Source organism: Orycteropus afer, unplaced genomic scaffold (assembly GCF_000298275.1).
Source record: "Orycteropus afer afer isolate SDZICR_OR568_19922 unplaced genomic scaffold, OryAfe1.0 scaffold00364, whole genome shotgun sequence".
Lineage (NCBI taxonomy): Eukaryota > Metazoa > Chordata > Mammalia > Tubulidentata > Orycteropodidae > Orycteropus > Orycteropus afer.
In genome coordinates this window covers 1,789,506-1,810,894 of record NW_006921951.1, presented here as the reverse complement: position 1 = coordinate 1,810,894, position 21,389 = coordinate 1,789,506, and the positions used below count along the sequence as shown (strand labels likewise).

At 36.3% G+C, this 21,389-nt stretch overlaps 1 protein-coding gene across 1 annotated transcript in view; it reads right to left on the bottom strand.

Annotated features, from left to right (window-relative positions):
* Window positions 1–21,389, bottom strand: part of LOC103207316 (DExD/H-box helicase 60) — a 218,360-nt gene that overhangs the window by 153,376 nt on the left and 43,595 nt on the right. The window contains 4 exon segments of the mRNA XM_007952893.2: window positions 2,736–2,988; window positions 6,920–7,080; window positions 9,576–9,691; window positions 10,139–10,244. Coding sequence (XP_007951084.2) covers window positions 2,736–2,988; window positions 6,920–7,080; window positions 9,576–9,691; window positions 10,139–10,244 — 636 coding nt within the window.

Here is a 21,389-nt window from a genome sequence, read left to right as displayed (position 1 = left end):
GAGAACTTGTGGGATGACATCAAGATCATCATTCATGAAGAAAGCAAGAGGTCATTGAAAAGAGGAAAGGATGAAAAGACCAAAATGTATGTCAGAGGAGACTCTGAAACTTGCCCTTGAGGGGAGATAGCTAAAGGAAATGGAAGAAATGACAAGATAAAAGAGCTGAACAGAAAATTTCAAAGAGCAGCTCAAGCAAACAAAGCCAATTACTATAATGAAATGTGCAAAGACCTGGAGTTAGAAAATGAAAAGGGAAGAACATGCTTGCTTTTTTCAAGCTGAAAGAACTGAAGAAAAAATTCAAGCCTCAAGTTGCAATATTGAAAGATTCTATGGGCATAATATTGAATAGTGAAGGAAACATCAATAAAAAAGATGGAAGGAATACAGAGTCACTGTAGCAAAATGAACTGGTTAGTGTTCATCCATTTCAGGAGATGGCATATAATCAAGAACCAATGGTACTGAAGGAAGAAGTTGAGGCTTCATTGAAAGTATTGGCAAAAACAAGGCTCCAGGAATTGATAGAATACCCATTGAGACGTTTCGACAAATGGGATGCTATACTGGAGGCACTCACTTGTTATGCCAAGAGATTTGTAAGACAGGTACATGGCCAACTGACTGGAAGAGATCCATATTTGTTCCCATTCCAAAGACAGGTGATCCCACAGAATGTGGAAATTATCAAACAATATCATTAATATCACATGCAAGTAAAATCTTACTGAAGATAATTCAAAAACAGTTGCAGCAGTACATAGATAGAGAACTTCCAGAAATGCTAGCTGGAATCAGAAGAGGATATGGAATGAGGGATACCATTGCTGATGTCAGATGGATCTTGGCTCAAAGCAAAGAACACCAGAAAGATGTTTATTTATGTTTTATTGTCTATGCAAAAGCATTCGATTGTGTGGATCATAACAAATTATGGAAAATATTGAGAAGAATGAGAATTCCACAACACTTAATTTTACTCATGAGTAACCTGTAAATATTTCAGGAGGCTGTCGTTTGAACAGAACATGAGGATACTGCATGGTTTAAAATCAAGAAAGGAGTGCATCAAGGTTGTATGATTTCATTATATTTATTCAGTCTGTATTGCTGAGCAAATAATCCGAGAAGCTGGATTATATGAAGAACAACATGGCATTGGGATGAGAGGGAGACTCATCAACAACCTGAGATACTCAGATGACACAACTTTGTTTGTGTCAAAGTGAGAATGATTTGCAGCACTTACTGAGGAAGGTGAAAGACTACAGTTTGCATTATGGATTACATCTCACCATAAGGAAAACAAAAATCCTCACAACTAGATCAATAAGCAGCATCATGATAAACAGAGAAAAGATTGAAGTTGTTAAGGAATTTTCATTCCTTGGTTCTACAATCAACATCAATGGAGGCATTAGTCAAGACATCAGTTGATGTATTGCATTGGGCACATCTGCTGCAAAAGACCTCTTTCAAGTACTGAAGAGCAAAGATGTCTCCCTGAAGACTAAGGTGCACCTAACCCAAGCCATGATATTTTCAATCACCTCCTACATGTGTGAGAGCTGGACAATGAATAAGGAAGACCAAAGAAGAGTTGATGCTTCTGAGTTGTGGTCTTGGTGAAGAATACTGAGAGTACCATGGACTGCTAAAAGAACTAACAAATCTATCCTGGAAAGAGTGCAGCTGGAATGCTATTTGGAAGCTAGAATGGCCAGACCTTGTCTCACCTACTTTGGTTATGTTATCAGAAGGAACTATTTACTGGAGAAGGATATCATGCTTGGTAAAGCCAAGAGTCAAGGAAAGAGGGGAAGGCTCTCAACAAGATGGATTGACAAGGTGGCTGCAACAATAGGCTCAGATATAGCAAGGATCTTGAGGCTGGCACAGGACTTCACAGTGTTTTGTTATGTTGTACATAAGGTTGCTATGAGTTGGAGACAACTTGATGGCAACTAACAACAACAATTGATAAAATATTCTGTATAAGGAAGAAAGAGTAGTGAAAGCTTTTGCCTCTCAGTGTCATGGTTTGCACAGTGAGAGTCTAGCTTTCCCAAAGCAGATTTCAGATAGCAGAGTGAGACTGAGGAATTCATAAAGGACCCAGTGACCATTTGTTAAAGAAATATGGGTGGAGACATGCTCAAGATTGAAAGATCCACTAAATTTCTTAAAATTGCCAGTTTGGGACTGTTATGACATAGGATCATGTAAACTGTTATTAATGTATATATTTCTCTACCCAGCCTGGTTTTTCCATCTTTTCTACTACCTGCTATAGGAACTGACAAACTAGAGCACATGGTGATCCACAGGGACTTACAGAAGAATGAAGTACGTCAGGCAGGCATGATAATAGTTCTACTCAGAAAGTGCAAGTTTACTCTTTGGATATCAAGGATGAGGGATAGATTCTCCCTGGGCATTGCACCATCTTTATTGGTTTCCTTGACCATGGCCCAAATTTTATAAATTGCTATTTATTGAAGTTATTTTGATTGTGTTTTTGGATATATTGTATATTTGCTGCTGAGACCTTTTCTGTGATTTCATTTCTCATTAGAAAAACAGATACAGTCATACTTATCTGGGAGGGCAAAATAAGATAATAATGCAGGTAAGGCTTTTTGTACAAATTTACAGTTAATAAATGAAAGTCCTAATCATTATATCTTTATTGATCCTTCAATTTACAAATCAAGAAAATAGAAATCATATACCTTCATCTCGGCAATATTCTTTCCATGCTTTCAAGCAGGCAGTTAACCCTACCATTTCAACTTGAAATTTCACTGAGTTACTTTTACATGACTTCAAAAAATCCTCGAGATTCTTTATTCCAGAATTTAAATTATCTTTCATTTCCTGTTCAATTGAAAATGACAAAGAATTCCATTTTTGCTCTTCTTTCTGTTCTTCCTTGGCAAATAACCTCTTCTTATTCTCTCTAGTGATAATTTCAGCTTTGGTCTCCTGCTCAAAAAGGAAAGAAACATATCATGAAACAAATTTGATGTATTTCAAGATGAGATTTCATTATTGAGAGTATTTTTGAACTGTATTGATAACTTTGACCATTATTCCATTCTTGAGTAAGTACAATTTCCATTTTTAGTTTTCAGCCTGTCTACCCATCTATCCACCCTTAGATTAATGCTTGCCATCACTGACAATGAAGTACCATAAATGCAAAAGGGTTCATCTTTGTTGTCTGTGGCTCCCATGGACCTCTCTGTCTTCCTCTTCCTCAATACTAATATGTTGATCACTCACTTTTGGTACCTGGCCCTTCCCTTCACTCAAGTCAATACTTTTCTCTACTTATCTAGCAGTTTTCTCTCCTCTCCTCTCCCATCTCTGGTAACCAACAAAGAGTTTCCTTGCATATATACACCTTTCCTTGACTTAAAATTAAAGACTTTCTTAATGGAAGGCTTATAATAATTCAACTTAGTGAGAATCAAATCTCTCTTAAGATAACTTTCTATATATCTGAGCAGTGTAGATTATGAAAAAAGGAGCAAATAAAATGAAATCAAAGATACATTGGGCCACTGTTCTTCCATGTCTGCATGCATGGTACCTGGTGTTCTCTCTGGAATTGTCTTTCCTCTTCCATTCCTCTCAGTCACCCCCCAAACTTTTATTTATCTTTGAAGATATTTCCTCAATAAAGACTTCTCTAATTCTCCCAAGCCTGATTTAGGTATCCCTTCTCTGCCCTTATGCTATACCCTCTTTAACAAAGCAATCATCAACATGATTTTACTAGTCATTCTTCTTCTCTGATTGAAATTCTTAAGACAAGACTGTCCCATATTTATCAAGCACAAAGCAGTTGGCCCATAATATTTAATGAGTAAATGAGTAAGAGGAAGGGAATGAAAGGAACAAATAGAAGTACAATATGCATCCAACTGATTTGCTCTGGCTATCTAACTGATTTGCTCTGGCATTTCAGATTGACTTAAAACACACTACAGACCTAATTTTACCATTCTTTTACAAACTTGACATTATTTTACCAAGATAATATAGAAAAAGAACTATTGTGATAGCATGAAAATTTCAATAAACAATTCACTATTTTATTAGTTATTTTATTAGTTATTTGAATGTTTGCCAATTTTGGCTATGGTCACTCTAAACACTTTGGGAGTTCTGGTGGCATTCTGATCCATAATATTTTAGGATTCCTATTGTTTTAATCCAGTGTTGGGTTAATCTGGCATGCTTCTGCCTCAGTAAAACAAGGAAGGTCTATGGCCATTTGCCATGTACAATGCTTGTCACATCTTGTACATACAGACTTATTAATTGGTTACTAGAAGAGCACATCTGTACAATGTTAAACAGAACCAATTGCTATTGAGTCAATTCTGATTCTTGACGACCCCATGTATATCAGAGTAGAACTGTGTTCCATTGAGTTTTAAATGGCTGACTTTACAGAAGTAGATCTCTGGCTTTTTTACAAAGGTGCCTCTAGGTGGACTTGAACCTCCAAACTTTCAGTTATCACCTGAGTATACAAACAATTTGCATCATGCAGGGACTCCTGTATAGTGTTAAGAGTGTTTAATTCTTTGGAGATAATTTATTTAGATCCAATTAATGAAAAAGCAAAAAGAAGTATGAACGTTTCCTTCAATCTTCATATCTTGTACTGTTTAATGAGAACGTTTGCACTTGCAAACTTGCTATTTTATAACATGCCTCCCAAAAATAGAAGATGCCTCTCTGTATCTCTAAATGAAAATGGAAGAGGTAACCACATGTAAACTCACTGACAGTAAAATTGGCTATAAACATTAAAAGGAGGTAGTCACCTCAAGGTGAGAAACAGTAAACACCTAGCTGGGCATTAGGGAAGCTTCTTTTGACACATAAAGCAAAAGGATAGAGTGGAGTAGCTCCCATACCTGTGTCACCTTTTGAAGCAGTTCAAGGATAGAGGCTTCACAGAGGCCTTAGAACCTTGGAAATTAATTAGTTATTATTAAAAAAAAAAAAAAAATCCTTGGACTGAGTGCTATCTCTTGGATTTCTGAAACTCTTTGTTAATTAGTTGGAGGCTTGACTAGGAGATAGCACACTTTACTAATTTGCAGCAAACTTTCTGATGAAATTAGTATTAAAAAGTGGAATGGAAATGTTTTCCTGTCTCAGGACTTTATGTGTTTCATTTCCCATATCTTTACCATGCATACTTCAGGCACTTGACTGCTAACCAGAAAGCTGGCAGTTCAAACCCACCAGCCACTCCTCGAAAGGAAGAGTGGGCAATCTACTTCCATAGTGATACTTCTTTGGAAACACAAACAGGAATTGCTATGAGTTGGAGTCGACTTGACAGCAGTGAGTCTGTTGTTGACTTCAGTTTGTTAAGGCAAATCACTGTATCCAATGCTTTTATTCAGAATCTGTTGTTAAGTTGGTGTTCTCTCTCTCATATTTAAAATTTTTGACTTTAGGAGGATCTAATAAGGACTCTGGTGCTGTAATGCCTACGGCATTTGACTGCTAACCAGAAAGTTGGCAGTTCACACCCACCAGGCACTCCAAGGAAGGAAGACCGGGCAACCTACTTCCATAAAGATTCACTGCCTCGGAAACACAACAAGTGTTTGGGTTGAATCAACTCAATAACAGTGGGTATGTTTTTTTTTGGTTTTCAGTGGCAATAAATATCTTTTACTAACTTGAGGCCAGCATAAATAGACTAAAGTCTAATGAGATATTCATTTTCCCAAAAACATGATAGCAAAGTCATTATCTTAAAACTTGTTGCCATCGAATCAATTCTGATTCATGGTGACCCTACAGAACAGAATGGAACTTTCCTACAGGGTTTCCAAGGGTCTAACCTTTAGGGAATCATACTGCCACATCTTTCTGCTGCAGAGCAGCTGGTGGGTTCAAACCACCAACCTTTCAGTTTACAGCAGAGTGCTTAACCACTGAACTACCAGGGCTCCTTATTAGTTAATATAGTTTTAACATAAACTATATTTCCAAAACCAGAACCCAAACTCACTGCTGTTGAGTCAATTCTGACTCATAGTGATCCCCCCTTGGGTTTTTGAGGCAGTATCTCTGCAGAAATAGATTGCCCAGTCTTCCTTCCAAGGAGTGGCTGAACCACCAAATTTCTGGTTAGCAGTCAAATGCCTTAAGTACTACACCACCAGATTTCCTAAACTATATTTACTTAGATATTAATATTATCAGATATATTGATTGATCACTTTTCCTATCATAAGTTACTAACTTTAGTATTCCAGGAATCGGTTTTAACTTTCCTTATTTGCTCTATATATTCCATTCACATCTTAGGATGTGCACACCTTGAGAAAGTTGTAGGAGAGTGGAATCCCCAGAAGGGAGAAGTTTTAGGAATAAAATCAGCATAGAAAGAGAAAGTGGAAAGTTCTCACCCTCAACCTAAACAATTAATTTACATACTTTGGAAAAGTGTAGATAATCTTTCTAATTCAGGCTGGAAAAAAAAAAAAGCAGCTAAATATTTCATACTTACTTTTACCACGAATGTGTAAAAACATTTTCACTGTTTTAACTAATAAACAACTATAACAAATGTTAATTCAAAAATTCTAAATCCAACCCTTTAATAATTTAATGTTTTATGTTCTTTATCAAAATATCTTTTACTTAGTATGTTATTGTTCTTGTTGTTGTGTGCTATCAAGTAATTTTTACTCATAGCGACCTCATATGAGGATCATATATAACATTTTATGTGCAGGTTAAACTTTTTTGGAAAGTAAGTAAAATAGTGAGCAATCATATACAAAAAGAAAAAGCTTAGGTGAACAACTATAAATATCACTTTAAGAAAAGGAAAAGAAAAGGAAAAACATTTGATAGAATTTGTGTAACGTACATGTACCTTTTTGCTCTTGGGTCCACTGAAATCCTTCTTTGGCTTGACGGCTTGAGTTACAATGATCTTTGAAGAGACTGATTCTAATGAATTCCCATAAAATCGTTGAAAAACATGAAATTTTTGCAAGGATTTAAGAACATAAGGATCTCTAGATTTTTCTGAAAAAGGAAAAGATTTAAAATGTAACATTACTACATATTTATTTTTTCATTAATGTTCTATATCACATCATCACTTCTACATATGCACTTTTCTTTTTAGTTTCAAAGAATAATTTAGTTTATTTATCTTTGCTAAAGAGGAAATATTGGGAGCTCTGGTAGCATAGTGACTAAGGAACTTGACTGCTAACCTGAAGGCTGGCGATTCAAACCCACCAGCCACTCCTTGGAAGGAAGATGGCAATCTACTTCCATAGTGATACTGCCTCGGAAACCCAAGGAGGGGTCGCTATGAGTCGGGTGCAACTTGACGGCATATAACAACAACAACAACAAAGAGGGAATATTAACTCAGGCTTTCTCTTATCTGTACAATAATTCCTTATCTTATTTAAAGTATGGAGGTGACAAACCACTCTTTCATTGTTTACCTCCAAAAGCAAGTATCAGGGTGCTAACAAAAAAATGGATGATTCTAGGCATTACCTCTGTCAGGTGCCCTGTGAATGGAGTTAAGCAGAGGAAGGTAGAGACAAACTCAAGAAGACAATCATCTAGAATATTCTAGTTTCCTGCTTACCTGGACAAGAAAGTCTCTACTACAGAACATAGCCACAGAGCCAGAAGCCTGGCAACTGAGAAAGCCGGAAACTTCTTTCATTATTGCAAACCCCAATGGCATAAGATATCCAGCAATCAAGATACGATTTATTCTCATAACCAAAGAAAACTCTTTAATGTACTCACTTATAACTTGATTTCCCTAGGTCTATACATTACACGTCGGAAGGAAGATGGGGCAATCTACTTCCATAGTGATACTGCCTTGGAAACCCAAGGAGAGGTCGCTATGAGTCGGGTCCAACTGGACGGCACATAACAACAACAACAACATACATTACATGCATCTAATCAGACCACTTTGAAGGCAGTTAATTGCTAATCTAAAGTATCTTTTCGCATCTTGTGGTATTTTGGTAGTTATTTAAATAAGCAAACTGAAAAACACTGCATTTGAACATGTTTAATAGGCACACTTTTAGATTTGTCTGAAATTAAATTTTTCAGTCCTAAGAAGGGTGCTCCTGGGTCGAACATGGGAGCAGAAAAGGAAAAATAAAAACAAATAATGAATAAGAGAGGCAAGATCCCTAATTCAATCTCAGTTGGTCTACTCTTAGGGCCCATTTTTACAGTTTCAACTCCCCTAAGAATGAAGGTAGATAAAATACTTGTGCTTGTTACATGAAATTAACTAGATGGTGTGAAAGCAGTTGTAATTGCTTAAGACACTATGGTTCTCCATGACCACATATGAGATTGGTAGGCAATGTTTTCTACATGAGTATTTGTATGTGCTGTAAGAATGTCCTAGTGTATAGTAGAGGTGACAAAGGGCAAGGTTGTGGTGGCTTCTTGGCCACAACTAGCTGTCATGAGGGAGAGAGTAGTTGGACCTGTGGGCTTGGGACCATGGTTGCAGGGGATATCAAGCTCAATTGGCATAACATACTACAGAAAAACATTGTTCTACATTCCTTTTCGTGAGTAGTAATTGGGGTCTTAAAAGCTTGCAAGCACCCATCTAGATGCAACGATGGGTCTCTCCTCTTCCAGAGCAAAGAAGAACGAATAAAACAAAGATGCATGGAAACAATTAGTCCAGGGGATTAGTAGACCATATGATCCTCAGCCCATATGACCACGAAACCAGAAGAGCTACATAGTGCCTGGCTACGACTGTCAATGACTCAGAGGGAGATCAGTGCAGGAGATCCTGGATAGAGTGGGAGAACAAAGTGGAACAAAACTCGAAATCATTAAAAAAAAAAAAAGACCAAGCTTGCTGGTCTGATAGAACCTGGTGAGATCCCTGAGACTATGCCCCTAGTTAGCCTTCAGGGCGGAACTGAACTCACTCCTGTGGCAGTGTTTGCAAAGGGAGATAGCTCAGGGAGTGGGAGTGTGTGGGAGAGAAGGATACAAGTAAGAGGTAATTACAGTGAGGAAGTGAGAAGAGAACATAAATCTCTCTTGTGTCATGAATCAAAATGTGTATGAACTGTTTGCTGTATGGAAAATGAATTTGTTCTATAAGCTTTCATCCAAATCAGAATAAAAATTAAAAAAAGAAAGAAAGAGAGAGAGAGAGAGAGAGATTATGGTTCTGTCAATTTATCTGAGATAAAGTAATACATAGATTTCTGAAACAACATAACATCTTTCCTTAAAACTTCTTCTGATATTTCTGGAGACAAATGCTGTATTTGTGTACTTCTTCCTAAGACATCTTCAGACCTACCTATACATACAAGATAGTAAACAAAGTAGCAAATTTTTTATTATGAACCTTTCTGATATATGTGTATATATTTCATAAACTATATTTATTCAAAAATAGTAATTTTGACTTATGATAATTTTTTACTGTATAATAAAAATCAGAGATTATAATTTATTTTAACTTATTTAATCAGAGTTACAGAGCTCACCATCAAAGTGACATTTTGCATTGTCATAGGCATCACTCAGGGGTTTGTGGGAATGCCAATGTACAAGTTCATCAAATTCCTTTTGTTTAACCAGTGAAGTAACAATTAGATCATCGCTATGAGAAAAAGAGAAATACATGCATATTTAAAATAGCACACCTCCAAATATAATACAGCATAGATTTCATTTTATAGTAGTAATTATAAAATCATAGCCCCCCTTCCTCTCTCTGTGACATGATGTGAAGTAGAATCCAAAGAATAACGTCTTTGAAGTGAAGGAATTCAAAATCCACATCATTTATCTAACAGTCTCATCAATGTCAACAGATATTCAAATTAAAAACCTATGGCTAAAGTGGTTTCGCTGTGATTAAAAACATTTAGCTTTTTGCCCAGTAATTTTCAACGGGCACTGTTAAAATTGTTATGACATTAATTCTGCTTTATAAAGCCATATTACATCTAACATACTGTATTTAATATATTTCACTTAGAAGAATATTTAGTGAGTAAATCATTACTTTTATAAATAACTACTGAGGCACACTTAGGCACTATACCTCTTTAGAAAAGGTAAATCTTTCAAAACGTCTCCAACAAACTCATCAACCAGCTTAGATGACACTGAAATAAAACCTAAATTAGGTACATTTTCCTCCACGTTTTCTGTAAACAAATGACAATTTAAGATAAAGTCAAATATTTGCCTTAGGAAATATAGGAAAGTTGTGCATTATTTCTAAAGCTTCACATTAAAAAAAGTGATACATTGATTTTATTTACACTTATCATTTTAAGCTCTTCTCATAAAATGATTTCCCATATTAAAAACTTTTTGATCACAATAGAATATAAAGAAATACACGGCATTTAGGCAGGCTGATTGGTACGTAGGTAGATAAGCAGGTAAGTAGTTAGTAGAAAGACAATGCTAGAGATAGAAGGCAGACATACAAACAGAAAATAAATAAAAATTCCCTGTTTCTAAATATTTATTCATTTTATTATTCCTTATTATAAGGTAGGAATCTAAAAGATGGTATTCCATCAAGAAACCTCCCATACACTTAGATGAAAATGAAAATTTCAAAATGGGAAAATGGAGATGGTAATGAAATTACTTGATATCATTACAATATCCTCTTGGGCCCTCTTTCATTTTATTGTGGTATAGATATGTAACATATATGTCATTTTTTAATCCCTATTGTTGAATATGAATCACATTTAAAAATAACAATTAGAATTTCTAAAAATGGAAAATAATGCTAAGGGATCAAAGGATGGGTTAAGAAGCTATACATAGTCACATATATGTATTTTCATTAAAAGAAAAAAAAAAAACTTGGTGCTGTGAATTGATTCCAATTCACAGCAATCCCACAGGACAGAACAGGACTGCCTCATAGAGTTTCCAAGGCTGTAAATCTTTACAGAAGTGGACTGCCTCATATTTTTCCCATGGAATGGCTGGTGGTTCGAGCTGTTGACCTTTTGGTTAGCAGCCAAATGCTTCAACCACTGCACCATCAGAGATCCTTATGTATTTTTACAGATAGAGATAAATTATACCTTAAATGATACATTGATAGGGAACAGTCAGAAATTCAAGATGGATTCAGAAGAAGATTTGGAATAAGGCATATCATTGCAATTTCAGATGGATATTGGCTGAAAGCAAAGAATACTAGAAAGATATTTACCTGTGGTTTTTTTTTTTTTTTGACTATGTACTCACTCATGTGAATCATAACAAATTATGGAAAACATTGTGAAGAATGGGATTCCAGAACACTTAGTGGTGCTCATGAGGACTATGTAGACCAAGAGGCAGTCGTTTGAACAGAACAAGGGGATTTTATGTGGTTTAAAATCAGGAAAGGTGTGCTTCAGGGCTGTATACTTTCACCATACTTATCTAATCCTTATGATGAGCAAATATTCTAAGAAGTTAGACTATATGAAGAAGAACATGGCATCAGGATTGGAGGAAGGCTCATTAACAACCTGCAATATCCAGATGAAGTAACTCTGCTTGCTGAAAGTGAAGAAGACTTGAACTTACTGATGAACATAAAAGACTACATCCTTCAATATGGATTACACTTCAACATAAGGAAAACAAAAATCCTCACAACTAGACCAATAAGCAACTTCACAATAAATGGAGAAAAAATTGAAGTTGTCAAGGATTTCATTTTAATTGAATCCACAATCAATGTCCGTGCAAGCAGAAGTCAAGATATCAAAACATGTATTTCTTTGGGGTAAATCTGCTGCAAAAGAACTCCCTAAAGTGTTAAAAAGCAAAGGTGCTACTTTGAAAACTAAGGTGCACCTGACCTAAGCCATGGTGTTTTCAATAGCCTTATATGCATGTGAGAGCTAGACAATAAATAAGGAAGACCACAGAAGAATTGATGCATTTGAATTGGGGCATTGGTGAAGTATATTGAAAATACCATGGGCTGCCAGAAGAATGAACAAATCTCTCACAAGAAGTGCAGCTGAATGTTCCTTAGAAGAAAGAATGGCTAGAGTTTGTCTCTTGTACTTTGGTCATGTTGTCAGAAAGGACCAGTCCCTGAAGAGGGATATCCTGCTTGTTAAAGCAGAAGGTCAGTGAAAAGGGGGAAGACCTTCAACAAGATAGAGTGACACAGTGCCTGCAACAATGAGGTCAATCTTAGGAATGATAGTGAGGATGGTGCAAGAGTGGCTAATGTTTTGTTCTGTTGTACTTAGGGTCAATATGAGTCAAAACTGACTTGACAGCATGTAACAACAACAAAAGATCACAGACCAATGAATCACTTTTTATTCAGTGTCTATTTCATCATTCTGGTTAAGCATAGTAGTGCCTGCTCTTGTTTTGTTCATTATCCCCTTGGTGGTCATTATTCTTCTGTTAGCACTGATGTCTTTACCTGCTACTCTGTGCCTGAGCACTTCACTTCTTATAGCCCACATGAAGCAGGTCAGAACTGCTAGGTTTTAATACACTCAAGGGCAGTCTTCAGCCAACAACATGATAAACATGACAGAACTCAGAGGATAAGCAGTCCAGACCCAAATTCCCAGGTGGTTTCTACACTATTCCCAGATATTCCCAGTGAAGTTTACCTCTAGTTGCCCATAGTGGAAGAAGCTCTGGAGGTCTAGTGGTTAAGGAATTTGGCTGCTAACCAAAGGGTCAATAATTCAAACCCACCAGCAGCTCTGCAGAAGAAAGATGGGGCAGTCTCCTTCCATAAAGACTTAGAGTCTTGGAAATCCAATGGGGGTCGCTATGAGTTGGAATCAACTCAATGGCAATGAGTTTCATTTGGTTTTGCTCATAGTGGTAATCTACTCATTAACATGCACTGCATTAGCCTTCTTCCCTTCTTGATCTCACCACATAAGTATTATATTAGATTTTGCTGGAATCAGTAAATTATTTGTACTCAAGGTCTTTCTCCAATAGAACCTGTTGTTGTTGTTGTTATGTGCCATCGAGTTACCCCCGACTCATAGTGACCCCTCCTTAGGTTTCCGAGGCAATATCACTACGGAAGTAGGATTGACCAAACTTCCTTCCGAGGAATGGCTGGTGGGTTTGAACCGCCAGCCTTCTGGTTAGCAGTCAAGTGCTTTAGCCACTATGCTACCAGAGCTTCTCCAATAGAACCTATCTTAATAGAAAGTAAAAGATTGTATGTTCTTGCCTTATATCTTGAAATAATCCTTATATCATTATATCCTAGGTTTTCAGTAGCTTTCTCGTATTCCTTCTGCAATCATATCTTTCATATCATTTCTTTCTGAAATTCATCATCTAGAAATATCATCAATGATGCTATGATGATGGATAATCAATTTTTGTTTTTCTAAAAATGTCACTATTACTTCTTTATTCTTAATTATATTTTAAGAATTGTACATAATTCCATTATATTCTAACTTCTATCACTGTTGCTGGGAAGTCTGTTATTAGATTAATTTTAGTTCCCATGTAGGAATTCTGTTTAAGATTATTATTTTATTTTTGACATTCTAAAATTCACTATTTTCTGAAAAGAGTGTGTATTTGTGTATGAAGGTACATGTGCATGTGCTTAATTTTTTCCACTTGGAATTCATAGAAATTAATCTCAAATGTACAATTTCCTTTCTTACATAAATCCAGGAAAATACCCAGTCATTGTTTCTTCAAATATTGTTCAACTCTTATATTGGTTCATTCTCTTCTTCAAATAGTAAGACTCCTTTATTTTATTCTCCATGTCTTTTAATATCTTTTTCATATTCTTCATCTCTATTTTTAATATGAGTAATTATTTCAATGTATTTATAATTCACAAATTTTCTCTTCAGCAGTGTGCAAATTGCTTTTTACCCCATTTGTTGACAATTTTTTTGTCACTTTTAGAGGGTTTATTTGGTTATTTCAAAATGTGACTGTTTTTATATTATTCTGTTCTGTTCTTGTGTTTTAAATTTAATACAGCATTTCTTTAACTATTTTAAAACCAGCTTATTATTTATTTTACATTTAATAATTAAGAAATCTAGAGTTCTAGTTCTGTGGCTTACTGTGTTTCTTCGTGCTTTATTTCCTCACAGTTTTGTATTTGTATATTTGAACTGCCAGTTGTCAGGGCCTTATCTATAGGAATCCTATAAAACTGAGGTTTAGAATGTGTTCCTTTACAGAAAACTTGCTATATTCTTTTGATTACATTCAGTTAATTTTCTGATTTAAGGTTGTCTTCACCCTACTAGAGTGTAAGTTTAAACCCTAGATTTCTAAGGGTCCTATGATGGTGTCCTACTAACAGACCACACCAGATCCCTTTTGCCACAGAAATTTAGAGAAACTCAGCAAAATAGATACAAATAATGATCCTGGAATTATGAGCATCTAATTGATGGCACATAACAACAACAACAACAACAATGGGAAGGCAAAGTGTTTTATTGATTGAAGATAGGAAAAGGACCACAGTCAATGACCAGGGGAAAGAAAAGAAGAAGAAGAAGAAAAAAAGAAGTCTGTCTGGTCCAAAGAAAGAGAAGCCATTACGTATACAAAAGAGGTCAAGGAGGGGAAAAACAAAAAACAATAACAAAGAAAAACTTCATGGAACCCACAGGCATTAAAGACACAGTGAGGGAGGTCATTCTTGCACCAATTTCCTTCTCCTATGTGGGTACACACTCAGGTGAGTGAGCAGATTCTGCCACCACTGCCTGCTCCCAGGGCTGCTGGCTGACAATAACTAGAAAAATCCCTCCTCAATTACCTTATCCTCCCTTCATTTTTCTACTTTCCTTTTGCCCATTTTTCCTTCCTTTCTATCTGATAATTCACCCCTCTACCTCTTCCTCTTCTTTCATTTTTACCAAATATTCATCCCTCTCACTTTCTGAATCTTGTTTTTTCTCTTTTGCTTATATTCTATTCTATCTTTTTATCTCCTTCTTCTCCTTGGCTCTCTTTCTTTTTTTCCTGGCTCATCCAATGGGAGGCACACATTAACTCTCCATTAGTCAGCCATATCTACTATTCTGAACACCTTACCCAACAGACAAGTAACACCAATAGCTCCTGCACCACAGGATCAATGACAGACAGTGGACAACACCTGCTCATCCCAATTGCAACTCCTGTTAATGACAAACAGAGACCTTCACCCACATTCCCACCAGTTATTCTACCAACACAGAGGAAGCTGGAGAGTGAGCCAGTATAGTCAAGCTAACAACCAAAGAAGTACAACTGCTCCACACTTCCAGATATATTAAAACAAAGAAAAACATTAAACCAGGGTGAAACCAATCAGCACATAACAAACAAATAGAGACAGTAACTTCAAAATGTCTTGGAGACAACAGACAACTTCAATCAAACCAAAAAACAGAACAAGATAGTAGAAACAAATGTCCAAACTAAAGAAATAGGAAATCTCCCAAAGAAAGAACAAGTAATAGAACTACATGATAAGGAATTCAAAAGTTTTATATATAGGACCTTCCAAAAGCTCAAGGAAGCCACAAACAGAAGCAAGGAGAAGACAGATAATAACCTTGAATAATTCAGGAATATCATTCAAAAGAAAAATGACAAAATAAAAACATAGTTAGAAGTCATACAGAAATGGCAATAAGAAATCCGGAAGATGAACACTAAAATTACAGAGATTCATAACATCCTGGAAGGACAAAAGAGTAAACTCAAACTGGCTGAAGAAGGCATTGACCAGCTAGAAGACAAACATTTGACACTAGGTTTTATGAAGAAAAATCATAACAAAGAATTAAGAGAAATGAAGAAAACCTAAAAGTTATATGGGATGACATGAAAAGAAAAAGGTCTGCCTGATGGAGTTCCAGAACAAGAGGAGGCAAAAAGAAAAAAAAAAAAACAAAACAAAAACACTCACACAGAAAATTGTTGAAGACTTGCTACGAAACAACTTCTGCTGCATCATGAAAGATGAAAAAGTATCTATTCCGAAGCTCAATAGACCCCATACAAGATAGACCCCAAGAGAAATTCAGAAAGACATATCGTAACCAAACTTTCCAAAACCAAAGACAAAAGAATCTGGAGAGCAGCTGGGGAAAAATGAAATGTTACGTACAATGGGCAACCAATAAGACTAAGCTCTGATTTCTCAGCAGAAACCACATAGGCAAGAAGGCAATGGGTGGCATATACAAAACCTTGAAGGAAAATAATTGACAACCAAGAATTACATATCCAGCCAAACTGTTCCTCAAATATGAGGGTGAAATCAAGACATTCCTAGACAAACAGAAATTAAGGGAATTTGTTAAAACCATACCAACCCTACAAGAAATGCTAAAGGGTATCTTTCTAACAGAAAACAACAAATTAAAATCTAGACACTTGACACCACCACCTTGAAAGCAAACCAGAACAAGATTCTCAAAATATGCTCACAAAAATGTAAATAGAGAAATAAAGGAGTCAACCTGTAAACAACACCACCAACAAAGCAAATAGAGGGAATAAATGTTATAATTACAAAACTTCTAAATGGAGAGGAAGTCAGGGCAATGTCTTTATAGCACAGACTGTTCCAAACTGAGGGAGATAAGACTTTACTTCAAGGTAACCACAAAGAAAATCAACAATCTTTCTAAACTGAGAAAGAGAAAAATCACAAGGGCTTAGTAAACAAAAACCCAACAATACTGAAGAAAAGAGAAAAAATACTTGATAACAAACTGAACTCAACACAGAAAAATATTTGGAACGAAGAAACCATTACTAACACAACAGAAAACACTATATATTGATAGTAGTAAACTCATACCTAACATTAACTCATTGAATGCGAATGGACTAAATGCACCAGACAAGAGAAAGAGAGTGGCAGCTTGGATAAGGAAAATAGATCCATCAATATGCGTCCTACAAGAGATCCACCCTAGAGACAAAAATAAAAATAAATTAGAATCTGTAAAACACCACAGAACGTGGGTGAACTTGGAGGACATTGTTGTTTTTATGTGAAGTTGAGTCAGACCTGACTCATAGTGACCTCTCCTTGGGTTTCTGAGGCAGTATCATTACAGAAGTAGATTGCCCAACCTTCCTTCCAAGGACATCATGTTGAGTGACATAAGTCAATCACAGAAGGACAAATATTGTACTAGTTAATTATTGTAAAAAGTCATGGAAAGGTTTATATGTGGAAGGAAACTTTCTTTTTTGGTTACCAGGTGTGGGAGGGGAGAGGAGGGAACACTGCAAAAATGAAAAAATAAAAATAAAAATCAAGGGATGGAAAAATATATATAAAAATAATGGTAACCTGAAATGAGCAGGAGTGACAATATTAATTTTGGATAAAAAAGACTTTAGGTGAAAACCAGCAAAAGAGACAAAGAAGGGTATTATATGATGTTAAAAGGGTCAACTGACCAAGAGGATATTACTCTAAAATATCTATGCACTCAATGAAAAAGTTCCAACACAATGCAACACAACACACTGCCGTTGAGTCAGATCTGATTCACAGCAACCCCTCCTTGGGTTTCCGAGGCAGTATTACTACGGAAGTTGATTGCCCAACTTTCCTTCCAAGGAGTGGCTGGTGGGTTTGAACTTCCAACCTTCTATTTGGCAGTCAAATGGCTTAGGCACTATGCCACTAGAGCTCCTTTGAAAGAGCTCCAAAATACATAAATCAAACATTCACTGAATTGAAAGGAAAAATAGATACTTCTATAATAGTAGTAGGAGACTTTAACACACCACTTTCGATGAAGGACAGAACAATTAGAAAAAAACTCAACAATGATACAGAAGATCGCAACAACACAATCAAGCAACTTGACCTCATAGACATACACAGAACACTCTACCCAATAAATGTACAATACACATTGTTCTTCAGCACACATGGATCATTCTACAGAATAGACTATATGTTATGCCACAAAACAAGCCTCAATAAATTTAAAAACATTGAAATATTACAAAGCATCTTCTCAGATCACAATGTTATAAAATTGTTGTTGTTGTTGTGTGCCGTCGAGTTGGACCCAACTCATAGCGACCCCTCCTTGGGTTGCCAAGGCAGTATCACTATGGAAGTAGATTGCCCAACCTTCTTTCCGAGGAGTGGCTGGTGGGTTTGAACCGCCAGCTTTCTGGTTAGCAGTCGAGTGCCTTAGGCAATATGCTATAAAATTAGAAATCAGTAATAGGAAGATCAAGAAAAAAAAATAAAATACATGGAAACTGAATAATACACTGCTTGAGAACTACTGGATAACAGAGGAAATAAAGTGTGAAGTTAAAAAATTCCTAGAAACAAATGAGAATGAAAATACACCTTACCAAAACCTTTGGGACATAACAAAAGCAATACTCAGAGGTCAATTTATAGGAATTAATGTTGTTGTTGTTGTTGTTATGTGCCATCGAGTCAGACCTGACTCATAGCAACCCCTCCTTGGGTTTCCGAGGCAGTATCACTATGGAAATAGATTGCCCCATCTTCCTTCCAAGGAGTGGCTGGTGGGTTTGAACTGCCAGCCTTCTGGTTAGCAGTGAAGGGCATTAGGCACTACACTACCAGAGCTCCAATGAATGAACATATCAAAAAAGAAAAAAGAATAAAAATCAACACCTTAAAAACACAAATTAGAGCAACAAAAGAAACCTATAGTATCCAGAAGAAAGGAAATAATAAAGACCAGAACAGAAACAAATAAAGCAGAAAATAAAAAAATAAGAGAAAACCTCAACAAGACAAGAAGCTGGTTCTTCAAAAAGATTAACAAAATTGACAAACCTCTGGCAAATTTAACAAAGGAAAAGGAAGACAAGATGCAAATAACACAACTGATAAATGAAAATAGTGACATTAAAGCTGAACCAACTGAAATAAAAAAGATAACAGAATATTATGAGAATTATACTCCAACAAATTCAAATATGTGGAAAAGATGAACAAATTTTTTTTAAACATAAAACTTACCTAAATTAACACAGTCTGAGTTAGAATACATGAAAGACCCATAACAAAAGAAGAAATTGAATAGGTCACAAAAAAACTCCACACAAATAAAAGTCCTGACACAGACTGTTTTACTGAAGAATTCTATCAAACATTCAGAGAAGAGCTTACACTAATCCTACTCAAGCTATTCTAGAACAGAATAGGATGGAATACTCCCAAGTTCATTTTATAAAACAAGCATAACCCTGATTAAAAAAATAAAAAAAACCAACTATGTAAAGACACAGCTAAAAACGAAAACTACTGACCAATAACCCTCATGAATACAGAGGCAAAAATCTTCAACAAAAAAACTAGCCAGCAGAATCTGACAACATAGCAAAAAAATAATACATCATGACCAAGTGGGATTCATATCAGGTATCTAAGTATGGGGGAGCTCTGATAGCATAGTGCCTAAGGCACTTGACTGCTAACCAGAAGGCTGGCAGTTCAAACCCACCAGCCACTTCTTGGAAGGAAGGTTGGGTAATCTACTTCTGTAGTGATACTGCCTCAGAAACCCAAGGAGGGGTCGCTATGAGTCGGGTCTGACTCCACGACACATAACAACAACAACATATAAGTATGGTTCAACATTAAAAAACAATCAATGTAATTCATCACATAAGAAAAATAAAGAAAAAGAAACACATGATTATATCAATGCAAAAAATGCATTTGATAAAATCCAACACCCTTTCCTCATAAAAGTGCTCAGAAAAAACAGAAAGAAAAGGTGAATCCCTCAACACAATAAAGGGTATATATGCAAAACCAATGGTCAACATTACTTTTAATGGAGAAAGACTCAAAGCATTCCCCTTGTGAATGGGAACTAGATAAGGATGCCCTGTATCACCACTTACATTTAACGTTTTATTTGAAGTCCTGGTATTGTTGTTATGTGCCATTAAGTTGTCTCTGACTCATAGTGACACCACACACAGCAGAACGAAACATTGCCCAGTCCTGTGCAAGCTCCACGATCCCCACCGTACTTAATCCCATTGCTGCAGCCACTGTGTCAATCCACCTGGTTGAGGGCCTTCCCCTCCTTCGTCAACCCTCCACCTTACCAAGCATGACATCCTTCTCCAGGGAATGGTCCCTTCTGATAACATGACCAAAGTAGGTGAGACAAAGTCTGACCATTCTTGCTCCCAAGGAGCATTCCGGCTGCACTTCCTCCAGGACAGATATGTTAGTTCTTGTAGCAGTCCACGGCAATTTTAGCATTCTTCTCTAGCACCACATCTCAAAAGCATCAATTCTTCTTTGGTCTTCTTTATTCATTGTCAAACTCTCACATGCATATGAGGCAACTGAAAATATCATGGCTTGTGTCATGCACAAGGAAACGTCAAGGAAATATCTCTGCACCTCAGTACTTGAAAGAGGTCCTTTGCAGCCAACTTGCCCAGTGGTATATGTCGTCTGATATCCTGACTGCTGCTTCCATTGGTGTCAATTGTAGAACCAAGCAATGTGCTCTCTTTGACAACTTCAATCTTTTGTCCATTTATGGTGATGCGGCTTATAGGTCCAGTTGTGAGGATTTTTGTTTTCTTTATATTGAGATGTAATCCCGACTGCAGACTGTATTCTTCAATCTTCATCAGTAAGTGCTTCAAGTCATTCTCACTTTCAGCGAGCAAAGTTGTGTAATCAGTGTATCGCAGGATGTTAATGAGCCTTCCTCCAATCCTGATGCCACATTCTTCTTCATATAGTTCAGCTTCTCAGATTATGTGCTCAGCATATAGATTGAATAAATATGGTGAAATCATACAATCCTGACACACTCCTTTCTTGGTTTCAAACCATGCAATGTGCCCTTGTTCTGTTTGAATGACAGCCTTCTGGTCTATCTATATACACGTTCCTCATGAGTACAATTAAGTGGTCTGGAATTCCCATTCTTCTCAATGTTATCCACAATTTGTTATGATCCACACAAATGAATGCTTTTGCATAGTCAATAAAATACAAGTAAACACCTTTCTGGTATTCTTTGCTTTGAGCCAAGATCCATCTGACATCAGAAATAATATCCCTTGTTCCATGTCCTCTACTGAATCCAGCATGCACCTCTGTAAGTTCTCTGTCAATATGCTGCTGCAATTGTTTTGAATTATCTTCAGTATGATTTTACTTGTGTGTGATATTAATATTGTTCAATAATTTCTGCATTTTGTGGGATCATCTTTCTTTGGAATGGGTACAAAGATGGATCTCTTCCAGTCAGTTGGCCAGGTAGCTGTCTTCCAAATCTCTTGGCATAACTGAG